Source organism: Triticum dicoccoides, chromosome 5B, assembly GCF_002162155.2.
Source record: "Triticum dicoccoides isolate Atlit2015 ecotype Zavitan chromosome 5B, WEW_v2.0, whole genome shotgun sequence".
Classification (NCBI taxonomy): Eukaryota; Viridiplantae; Streptophyta; class Magnoliopsida; order Poales; family Poaceae; genus Triticum; species Triticum dicoccoides.
Window position 1 is genome coordinate 346,964,053 of NC_041389.1, and position 12,664 is coordinate 346,976,716.

The 12,664-nt window shown below is 49.3% G+C and overlaps 1 protein-coding gene across 1 annotated transcript in view; it reads right to left on the minus strand.

Moving 5' to 3' along the window:
* Positions 1-615, minus strand: part of LOC119308838 (UDP-glucose 4-epimerase 4-like) — a 6,990-nt gene extending 6,375 nt beyond the window's left edge. The window contains exon 1 of the mRNA XM_037585000.1: positions 35-615. Within this exon, the coding sequence (XP_037440897.1) occupies positions 35-271 (237 nt within the window). The 5' untranslated portion in view covers positions 272-615. The remainder of the gene's footprint in view (positions 1-34) is intronic.
* Positions 616-12,664: the final 12,049 nt, after the last annotated feature.

Here is a 12,664-nt window from a genome sequence, read left to right on the forward strand (position 1 = left end):
GTGGCCCCGGTAGCAGCGGAGGCAACGGCGTTACCTTGTGGAAGGAGAGGTTCCGCGCGTGGTCCCCGGCGAGCGCGGCGACGCGGCGGACGGCGAGCTCGGAGGAGTTCTCGAGGCTGTCGACGACGACGGCGCGGAAGCCCGCGGCGAGCAGCTGCAGCACGGCGTGGCTGCCGATGTAGCCCGCGCCTCCGGTCACCAGCACGGTCCTGGTCGGCCCCGAGGACCCGTTGGCCCCCGACGACCCGTTGGCCGACCCATTCACCGCCATCGGCAGGGGAATTCCTCTCCCCGGGTCCTCGCTGGCGCGGATCTGCGGAAGGAGCGAGCGGAGCGGAGGAGACAGGCAGGGGGATGAGAAGAGATGGGCTGGGGCTGGGGCTAGGGGCAGTGGAAGAAAATTTGAATGGTCTCGGTCCGAGTTCGTCCGGGGTTGCCGCACGCCAGTGGACAGGAGGGCGTGTCGGCGGGGCCCGCGCCCCAGTGACAGACGGGCGGCTTGCTTTGGCTCGGCTGCTACGCTCCTGCGACCGCGCAGCGCGGGGCCCGCCCGCCCCGTGATGGGACGACGCTGCCTGTCGGTGCCGCGACTCGTTGCGGCCGCGTTGCGTCACAGGAAGGAAGGACGGGGTGGCGTCTGCGTGCGTCCTCGTCGTCGAGTCGACATGGGCGGGCGCGACGTGGACGGGGAGGGAAGGAATCCGTCGACTGCAGCAGGTCGTCGCTGGACTAGTCGCCTTGGGAGCTTCCTTGCTTTGCTTGTTTATTGGTTGATGATTCGATGCCGTGGAGACGTGTTAGTTTAGCCAGGACGGCTGCTTTCGTGGCCCTAGAACCTAATAGACCTCATGATTAATATGGACACCGACAAGTGACAGAGGTGAGATCTGAGCGCTATGCCTAGATTCTTTATGGCAGAACCAGTTCGTCAGTTTCAAATCCTAAACTTGACACTCGTGCTTTCATTTTTTTAGATTTGTTTCTTGTTTTTCGATAATGTTCGTTTCATGGGAGAAGACATTCTCAATCTCAAGATGCTTGTGTCGGCGTGCATTTATAGGAATGCGTGTATGCGAGCATCTGCGATGTTTGTGGCAAAATACATAACGATTATCTTCTAGTGGTGCTCTATTTTACGGCACATGTTGAAGCAAGAGAGTGATGTAAAACAATACTAGGTGTTGCAAATTTGCTTGGTCCCCGCGTGGTCCCCGAGTTGCAACACCAAGCCCAAGTGTTTCAAATTTACAACACTTGGTATAGATGTTGTATATTTGGAGTAATTTTTTTGCATATAAGGCATCTATTGAAGCAGCTTCTTTGCTTTCTCGTGATGTAAAAAGTGGCCCTACATTATTTTGGGACACCTATTGAAGATGCTTTTATGGACTCAAGCAAGCTCCTAGAGCTTAATATGAATTCTTAAAGAAATTCTTATAAAGAAGGGTTTTGACACTGGCAACTGAAATTGACTCAACTTTATTTACTAAGAAGGTCCATGGTTCCATGGTGAACTCTTTGTGTGTAAAATTTAGTTTGATGGTATTATCTTTGCTTCAACTAACACTCACTTTAGTGAAGAGTTCAATAAAGGAATGGCACAAACGTATAAGATGGGTGAAATCGAGTTTTTCATTGGCTTGCAAAAAAGCAAACAAGTTAAGGTACATGTGTTTTGCAAACTAAGTACATCAACGAAATGATCAACAAGTTTGATGTAGAAAGTTCTTAAGGTATTGGGACTCCAATGGCTACAAATGGACATCTCGGTCTAAATGAAGATGATGCACCGGTTGATCAAAAGTGAAAGGGCCTTTCCTCCCTAAGTCATTTTGGTGTACATGAAAACATAATTTGCGGTCTAACCGTGTGCTTGAGCAATAGAGGTATGTTTAAAAGTGGCACAAGACGGTTAGGTGCCCCTCTAAAAGGAATAAAGCAAAGACGGTTGTTGGGGGTATAACTATTAGGTATGACCCGCCCAGGAGGGGTCGGGTTATACCTTAGGTGATTCATAAGATGAAGCCCAAGATGACGCTCGAAGATGGCGGTTCAGTTAAGGGCCCAAGGCCCAAAGGCGGCTTAAGGCCCGTAGAGATAAGCCGTCGTATGTATATGACTTGTATTATAAGGCAGGAATAGATAGTCACCGAGCCGGACATTGTTTATGAACTGACCGGGACTCTGAGAGCCACTGGGCGTCGACCTCTATATATAAAGGGACGACCCGGCAACAGTTCAAGACAAGTAACAACAGATCGAGAACTAGGTCAAGCGGATTCGCTCCCTGGTAATCGAGACATAAGCAATCCCATCTCAAACTGGATTAGGCCTTTACCTTCACCGCAAGGGGCCGAACCAGTATAAAAAACTCCCGTGTCCTTTGTCCCGTTTTAACCCCTTTAAGCTTCCTAGTTGCGATGGCTCCACGACTAAGTCATTTTGCTAGGACATCTGCCGTGACCTTTCCACGACAGTTGGCACCCACCATGGGGCCAGCGCACGGTGGATTTGAGTTCTTGAAGGGCAACTTTGAAGGGCTCAAGGGATACGTTGTCGGCCGGATGACCAAGAGTCGTCGCGGCAAGCTCTACATCGACGACACAGGCTGGGGCTGTCGGAGTAATGGGCCACGGGTAGGCTAACCCGAGCCCCAGAACCTTTCAAAACATCGGGGCAGACTGCGCCCCTCAAGACTCCGCGATAAGGAGCCGTCTCCTGGGAGTCGGCGGCAAGGCCGCCGACTGTCCCTCACTGCCAAGTCCCAAGGACGGCTTCAAGATAGGCTGACTCCTATTGGCGGCTTCCAGAGAAGCCGGCTATGGGGGGTCGGCCCGCGACTCCGACTGTCCCTGGCGGCCGAGTCCCAGGGACAACTTCGAGATAAGCCGACTACGGGAGTCGGCCCGCGACTCCGACCACCCCCCGCCTTCGCCATGATGGATGGGGCGGGGTACGGTCACTGCGTGGCCATCCCTGCCCCGCTTACGAAGGGCTGGCATGGCTACAGTGCGCCGTATCGCTGGAGATCTCCATCGTGGCGCGACACTGTTGCCATGCCCGCCCTGACCTCAGCCCCCGTGGGCGGCGCACTGTGCCCACGATGGCTTACCTATATGGCCCAGAGATGGCGGGACCCGCTCGTCGGCGGGGGTACAGAAGACGGCGAGAGCGCCACAAAGACGGACCCGTGGGAGTCGGCCCCCTGGAATCGGCCGGCCCCTCCCACGGGCCCCGCACGCCATTAACCAGACAAGACGGGGAATGGCTACAGTGATCGTCCGCCAGGCGGCAGCACTGTTGCCATGACCCCATAACCAAGCCCGCATCATTGGAAGCACGACTACAGTACCAGGCCTGTCGGCGGGGCCCACCAGTTGGCGGGCCCCAGCAGTCGGCAGAGAAGACGACGACTAGAGAGGCAGACGGCTGGGACCCGCGCCCAGCCGGATTACCATTGTATCCCTGGGGGGCAGGCCTATATAAGCCCCCTGGGACACCCATGCAAGGGGGATCGCTCCTATTAGACTAGACCACATCATATAGGAAGGAGGGAGCTAGCCTCACCTTCTCCTACCTCCAGAAAACAGCTCAAGGAGCAACCTTGTACTCACTTTGCCATAGTGATCACGCGGAGACCCCGCAGAGCAGCAGTAGGGGTGTTATCTCCACAGAGAGCCCTGAAGCTGGGTAAGATTCACCGGCGTGCATGCCTTCGCCTCATCCCGTTTCCAGGCACCGGCGACGTTCTACTCGCCCCCACCATGATAAGCCATCCTTTGGCATATGTCGTATCCAACCCCCGACATTTGGCGCCCACCGTGGGGCGTGGTGCACCGTCGTCCGGAGACCTGCTCTGGACGGGAACCCTCTTCCTCCCCAGCGAGCGTAGCCAGCCCGGCACGCCCGATGGCGCTTGCCCCGACGCGCTGCAAAGCATTGACGACGCCTGCGCAGCGAGCGGCCTCACCGATCTTCTCGGCGAGGCTCACATCTCCGACGAGCCCGCATACGATGCGGGCACAGGCTGCCCCGAGTGCCGCCTCATCAGCCTCCTCGACCAACTCCACGTCTCCGGCGAGCCTACCGCGGACTTGGAGTCGGTCGACTCCACCGAACCGATGCTTGTCGATTCCGACACCGCGTCGCTCGACGCCTTCCCCTCCGACGTGATCGTCTTCGATGATCCTCTCCGACGAGCCGACAGTGGCGGCAGCACCGTCACCGAAGTGCTCATCATCAGCCACGGCGCCGCCTCCGACGAGAACGCCCGCGACGCCCTGCAGGCCACTTTGCACGACCTGTCCGCCCCCCTCCCGGCAGACGCTGACGCCGAAGCGCTGGAGGCACGCCGCCTTGCCCTCCTTGCGGAGGGCCAGAAGATCGCCACCATGAGACGCCTCACGGAGGCCCACCAGCACGAAGTCAACCGCGCCGCCTTCGGCACGCCACCTCCAGAAGGGCCAAGCCGAGTCGGCATCGTCAAGAAACGCGGCGCGGCCATCGCCAGCATGCTCAGTCGATCGTTGATGAGCTAAACGGACTGGGGGCCGACGAGCTGCCCTACATGACCAGACGCATCCAGCAGCTGATCGATGCGGCCACAACCCGGCATGAAGCCAACGTCCAAGATGGAAGCCCCCCTCACTGAGAGCACGGCGCGACGTCGTGTACGCCGACTGCGGGTGGCGCCCGTGCGAGACAAGAGAAGGAGCCGGCTGCTAGCCGCAGCCGGACTCGTATTACCATCGAGCGCGACGCAGAAGGCCGCCCCTAAGGAGTGGAGCGACGAGGCGACCCGCCGCCTCCTCCACCTCGCGGGGAAAGATACCCTACCCCGCCGCCCGTCGAGCATCTGACTCTCAGCGGCCGACTTGGTCGCCGTGAAGGAGTCGGCGAGAATGATGCCCGCCATCGGATCGGCCGCCTAGCGCGATCCCTGGCCCTGGAAGAAGAAGATGATGTCGGCCCGCCGTGTTTTGGCCCCACTTTAGTCGAAACGGATTCGATGAAAATGGTCCTTATGAAAGGTAAATAGCAATTGGCATATCACGTTGTGGTTTTGCGTAGGTAAGAAACGTTCTTGCTAGAAACCCATAGCAGCCACGTAAAACATGCAAACAACAATTAAAGGACGTCTAACTTATTTTTCCAGGGTATGCTATGTGATGTGATATGGCCAAGAAGAATGTGATGAATGATATGTGATGTATGAGATTGATCATGTTCTTGTAATAGGAATCACGACTTTCATGTCGATGAGTATGACAACCGGCAGGAGCCATAGGAGTTGTCTTAATTTATTGTATGACCTGCGTGTCAACAAACAACGCCATGTAATTACTTTACTTTATTGCTAACCGGTAGCCATAGTAGTAGAAGTAATAGTTGGTGAGACAACTTCATGAAGACACGATGATGGAGATCATGATGATGGAAATCATGGTGTCATGTCGGTGACGATGATGATCATGGAGCCCCAAAGATGGAGATCAAGAAGGAGCAAAATGATATTGGCCATATCATGTCACTATTTGATTGCATGTGATGTTTATCATGTTTATACATCTTATTTGCTTAGAACGACGGTAGTAAATAAGATGATCCCTCATTAAAATTTCAAGAAAGTGTTCCCCCTAACTATGCACCGTTGCGAAAGTTCGTCGTTTCGAAGCACCACGTGATGATCGGGTGTGATAGATTCTTACGTTCACATACAACGGGTGTAAGCCAGATTTACACACGCGAAACACTTAGGTTAACTTGACGAGCCTAGCATGTACAGACATGGCCTCGGAACACAAGAGACCGAAAGGTCGAGCATGAGTCGTATAGTAGATACGATCAACATGAAGATGTTCACCGATGATGACTAGTCCGTCTCACGTGATGATCGGACACGGCCTAGTTGACTCGGATCATGCACTAGAGGGATGTCTATCTGAGTGGGAGTTCATGAGATGAACTTAATTATCCTGAACATAGTCAAAAGATCTTTGCAAATTATGTCGTAAGCTCGCGCTCTAGTTCCACTGTTTAGATATGTTCCTAGAGAAAATATAGTTGAAAGTTGACAGTAGCGATTATGCAGACAGTAGAAAGCCTATGTCCTTAATGCACCGCTTAGTGTGTTGAACCCCAATCGTCGTCTGTGGATGTTGCGAACATCGGACATACACGTTTTGATAACTACGTGATAGTTCAGTTAAACGGTTTAGAGTTGAGGCACCAAAGACGTTTTTCGAAACGTCGCGGAACATATGAGATGTTTTCGAGGGCTGAAATTGGGATTTCAGGCTCGTGCCCACGTCAAGAGGTATAAGACCTCCGACGATTTTCTTAGCCTGCAAACTAAAGGGAGAAAAGCTTAATCGTTGAGCTTGTGCTTAGATTGTCTGGGTGCAACAATCACTTGAATCGAGTGGGAGTTGATCTTCCAGATGTGATAGTGATGTTTCTCCAAAGTCATTGCCACCAAGCTGCTAGAGCTTCGTGATGAACTATAACATATCAGGGATAGATATGATGATCCTTGAGGTATTCACGATGTTTTGACACCGCGAAAGTAGAAATCAAGAAGGAGCATCAATTGTTGATGGTTGGTGAAACCACTAGTTTCAAGAAGGGCAAGGGCAAGAAGGGACACTTCATGAAACAGCAAATCAGTTGCTGCTCCAGTGAAGAAACCCAAGGTTGAACCCAAACCTGAGACTAAGTGCTTCTGTAATAAGGGGAACAGCCACTGGAGCAGAATTACCCTAGATACTTGGTAGATAAGAAGGCTGGCAAGGTCGATAGAAGTATATTGGATATACATTATGTTAATGTGTACTTTACTAGTACTCCTAGTAGCACCAGGGTATTAGATACCGGTTCGGTTGCTAAGTGTTAGTAACTCGAAATAAAAGCTACGGAATAAACGGAGACTAGCTAAAGGTGAGCTGACAATACGTGTTGGAAGTGTTTCCAAGGTTGATGTGATCGGGGCATTTGATGATAACCCCCCCAGTTCGTGTGCCTTTGATCATAAGCCCCCCTTTGTGTCACTGACATGTGGGACCAGACCCCACATGTCAGTGACACAAAGTGGGGCTTATGATCAAAGGCACACGAACTGGGGGGTTATCATCAATTATTCCGATGTGATCAAGCATCGCACGCTCCCTCTACCATCGAGATTGGTGTTAAACCTAAATAATTGTTATTTGGTGTTTGCGTTGAGCATAGACATGATTGGATTATGTCTGTCGCAATACGATTATTCATTTAAGGAGAATAATGGTTACTCTGTTTATTTGAATAATACCTTCAATGGTCTAGCACCTAAAAGAAATGGTTTATTGAATCTCGATCGTAGTGATACACATTTTCATGCCAAAACGGATATAAGATAGTAATGATAGTACCACTTACTTGTGGCACTGCCATGTAAGTCATATTGGTGTAAAACGCATGATGAAGCTCCATGTTGATGGATCTTTGGACTCACTCATTTTTGAAAAGTTTGAGACATGCAAACCATGTCTATTGGTGTATACGCATGAAGAAACTCCATGCAGATGGATGGTTTGGACTCACTTGATTTTGAATCACTTGAGATATGCAAATCATACCACATAGGCAAGATGACTGAAAAGCCTCGTTTTCAGTAAGATGGAACAAGATAGCAACTTGTTGTAAGTAACACACTTTGATGTGTGCAGTCCAATGAGTGCTGAGGCATGCAGTGAATATCGTTATGTTTTACTTCACAGACGATTTAAGTAGATACTGTATATTTACTTGATGAAACACAAGTCTGAATTATTGAATGGTTCAAGTAATTTCAGAGTGAAGTTGAAGGTCATTGTGACAAGAGGATAAAATGTCTATGATATGGTCATAGAGATGAGTATCTGAGTTACGAGCTTTGGCACACAATTAAGACATTGTGGAAATTGTTTCACAATTAATACCGCCTGGAACACCATAGTGTGATGGTGTGTCCGAACATCATAGTTGCACCCTATTGGATATGGTGCGTACCATGATGTCTCTTATCGAATTACCACTATCGTTCATAGGTTAGGCATTAGAGACAACCACACTCACTTTAATAGGGCACCACGTAATTCCGTTGAGACGACACCGTTTGAACTATGGTTTGGAGAAACCTAAGTTGTCGTTTCTTAAAAGTTTGGGGCTGCGACGCTTATGTGAAAAAGTTTCATCGTGATAAGCTTGAACCCAAAACGGATAAATACATCTTCATAGGATACCCAAAATGGTTGGGTATACCTCCTATCTCAGATCCGGAAGCAAACGTAATTATTTCTAGAAACGGGTCCTTTCTCGAGGAAAAGTTTCTCTCGAAAGAATTGAGTGGGAGGATGGTGGAGACTTGATAAGGTTATTGAACCGTCACTTCAACTAGTGTGTAGCATGGCACAGGAAGTTGTTCCTGTGGTGCCTACACCAATTGAAGTAGAAGCTTATGATAGTGATCATGAAGTTTTGGATCAAGTCACTACCGTACCTCGTAGGGTGACAAGGATGCGTACTACTTCAGAGTGGTACGCAATCCTGTCTTAGAGGTCATGTTGCTAGACAACAATGAACCTACGAGCTATGGAGAAGTGATGGTGGGCCCGGATTCCGACGAATGGCTCGAGGCCATAAAATCCGAGAAAGGATCCATGACTTTGGAAGAAATACTTGATGGTCATAAGGCCATTGGGTACAGATGGATTTTAAAGGGAAGACAGACAATGATGGTAAGAATCACCATTAAGAAAGCTCGACTTGTCATTAAGATGTTTTCCGACAAGTTCAAGGAGTTGACTACGGTGAGGCTTTATCACTCGTAGCGATGCTAAGAGTTTGTTGGAAATGGATTAGCAGTTACTGCATTATTTATGAAATCTTGCAGATAGAATGTCAAAACATTGTTTCCTCGACAGTTTTCTTGAGGAAAGGTTGTATGTGATACAACCAGAAGGTTTTGACAATCCTGAAGAACGCTAACAAATATGCAAAACTCCAGCAATCCTTCTAAGGACTGGAGTAAGCAACTCGGAGTTGGAATGTACGCTTTGATGAGATGATCAAAGATTTTGGGTTTATACAAAAGTTTATGAGAAACTTGTATTTCCAAAGAAGTGAGTGGGAGCACTATAGAATTTCTGATGAGTATATGTTGTTGACATATTGTTGATGAGAAATGATTTTCTAGAAAGCATATAGGGTTGTTTGAAAAGTGTTTTTCAATGGAAAACCTGGATTAGGCTACTTGAACAATAAGCATCAAGATCTATAAGATAGATCAAAAATGTTTAATAATACTTTCAAATGAGCACATACCTTGACATGATCTTGAAGGTGTTCAAGATGGATCAGTCAAAGAAAGAGTTCTTGCCTGAGTTGTAAGGTATGAAGTTAAGAGTTAAAGCTCGACCACGGCAGAAGAGAGAGAAAGGACGAAGGTCGTCCCCTATGCTTCAGACGTAGGCTCTATAGTATGCTATGTTGTGTACCACACCAAAAGTGTGCCTTGCCATGAGTCAGTCAAGGGGTACAAGAATGATCTTGGAACGGATCATTGGACAGCGGTCAAAATTATCCTTAGAGGAATAAGGAAATGTTTCTCGATTATGGAGGTGATAAAGAGTTCGGCGTAAAGGGTTACGTCGATGCAAGCTTTAACACCTATCCGAATGACTCTGAGTAGCAAACCGGATACGTATAGTGGAGCAACCATGAGGAATAGCTTCAAGTGGAACGTGGAAGCAGCGTTTACAATATGACATAGAAAATTGTGAAGTACATACGGATCTGAATACTGCAGACCCGTTGACTAAAACTTCTCTCACAAGGAAAACATGATCAAACCCCAGAACTCATTGAGTCTTAATCACATGGTGATGTGAACTAGTTTAGTGACACTAGTAAACTCTTTGGATGTTGGTCACATGGCGATGTGACCTATCAGTGTTAATCACATAGCGATGTGGACTAGATTATTGACTCTAGTGCAAGTGGGAGACTGTTGGAAATATGCCCTAGAGGCAATAATAAATTAGTTATTATTATTATATTTCCTTTTCATGATAATCGTTTATTATCCATGCTATAATTGTATTGAAAGGAAACTTAGATACATGTGTGGATACATAGACAACACCATGTCCCTAGTAAGCCTCTAGTTGACTAGCTCGTTGATCAATAGATGGTTACGGTTTCCTGACCATGGACATTGGATGTCATTGATAACGGGATCACATCATTAGCAGAATGATGTGATGGACAAGACCCAATCCTAAGCCTAGCACAAATATCGTGTAGTTCGTATGCTAAAGCTTTTCTAATGTCAAGTATCATTTCCTTAGACCATGAGATTGTGCAACTCCCGGATACCATAGGAATGCTTTGGGTGTACCAAACTTCACAACGTAACTGGGTGGCTATAAAGGTGCACTATAGGTATCTCCGAAAGTGTCTGTTGGGTTGGCACGAATCAAGACTGGGATTTGTCACTCCGTGTAAACGGAGAGGTATCTCTGGGCCCACTCGGTAGGACATCATCATAATGTGCACAATGTGACCAAGGGGTTGATCACAGGATGATGTGTTACGGAACGAGTAAAGAGACTTGTCGGTAACAAGATTGAACAAGGTATCGGGATACCGACGATCGAATCTCGGGCAAGTATAATACCGCTAGACAAAGGGAATTGTATACGGGGTCGATTGAGTCCTTGACATCGTGGTTCATTCAATGAGATCATCATGGAACATGTGGGAGCCAACATGGGTATCCAGATCCCGCTGTTGGTTATTGACCGGAGAACGTCTCGGTCATGTCTGCATGATTCCTGAACCCGTAGGGTCTACACACTTAAGGTTCGATGACGCTAGGGTTATAAAGGAAGTTTGTATGTGGTTACGAATGTTGTTCGGAGTCCCGGATGAGATCCCGGATGTCACGAGGAGTTCCGGAATGGTCCGGAGGTAAAGATTTATCTATGGGAAGTCCTGTTTTGGTCACCGGAAAAGTTTCGGGTTTTATCGGTAACGTACCGGGACAACCGGGAGGGTCCCGGGGGTCCACCAAGTGGGGCCACCGGCCCCGGAGGGCTGCATGGGCCAAGTGTGGGAGGGGACCAGCCCCAGGTGGGCTGGTGCGCCCCCCCACAAGGGCCCAAGGCGCCTAGGGTTGGGGGGAGGGGGCGCACCCACCTAACTTGGGGGCAAGTTTCCCCTCTTCCACCCCTTGGCCACCACCCTAGATGGGATTGGGGGCAGCCGCACCCCTTGGGGTGGAAACCCTAGAGGGGGCGCACCCCCTCCCTCTCCCCTATATATAGTTGAGGTCTTGAGGGCTGCCAACACATGAGTTTCTCTCCCTCTTGGCGCAGCCCTACCTCTCTCCCTTCTCCTCTCCCGCGGTGCTTGGCGAAGCCCTGCAGGATTGCCACACTCCTCCATCACCACCATGCCGTTGTGCTGCTGCTGGATGGAGTCTTCCTCAACCTCTCCCTCTCTCCTTGCTGGATCAAGGCATGGGAGACTTCACCGGGCTGTACGTGTGTTGAACGCGGAGGTGTCGTCCATTCGGCACTAGGATCTCCGGTGATTTGGATCACGACGAGTACGACTCCTTCAACCCCGTTCTCTTGAACGCTTCCGCTTAGCGATCTACAAGGGTATGTAGATGCACTCTCCTGCCCCTCGTTGCTGGTTTCTCCATAGATAGATCTTGGTGACACGTAGGAAAATTTTGAATTTCTGCTATGTTCCCCAACAATATATGTGTTCACCCGAACTTTATACGCGTCTTAACCGACCGTCGGCTTCTCCCTCTTCGGTCAAGGACCAAAAAGTGTTATGTACTCCCCCTATCGAGAATATCGATGGTGTTTCCGATAACCAGGCAATCAGGCCATAAGGCTGTAACAGACAAAGCGCGCTCAGGGAACTTATGCTATATTACCGACGAAGTGTAAGAAGCATCTTTGAAGAAAATAGTACCCCCACCGATACCTTTCTTCGGTTGCTCATTATTACTATGAGACTTGTGCAACAGATTTTTTGTACTCATGAGTTCCGTTGTGTGCCAACCATTATTGAAAACAGTAAGAGCGCCAGCTTTCGACTTCACCCAGTCTGAGGTCTGGCTCGGATGACCCGATCGTGACAATCGCAGAGGTGCTCCCTTTACTCCCTAGCCGAACAATCGGGAACGTAGGGGTAAACACAGGAGCAAGGCAACCCCAGCTTGCAAATCGCTTAGGTCAATATGGTGCATATTGTGGCGTAATACACAAACAAGGAACGAAGCCGTACACGTATAATCATATGCAAGAGGAAATGCTTCATAAAGGAAGCCCCCAAGTAAACGGGGTATTTGAATTTGTGTGTCAAACAAAGTTATGACAAGGAATTTTTTCACAAACAACTTTTTGCCAAAAAAGTATAATGCTTGGTCGGACCGAACAAAATTTAAAACTGAAAGTTTCTGAGCATGAAAGCGACTTAGCTAGTTAATGTGTTTGGCATTGATGACGTGGTCCGAGCTTGATGCGGGACAAGGTTCCAGCCCCCAGGCTGGTCCCAAGGTGGCCGAGCAGAGAGTTCGGCAATCCGAGAAGATGAAGCCCCCAGTCCAGCCGCGGTAATGGAGCAGGTC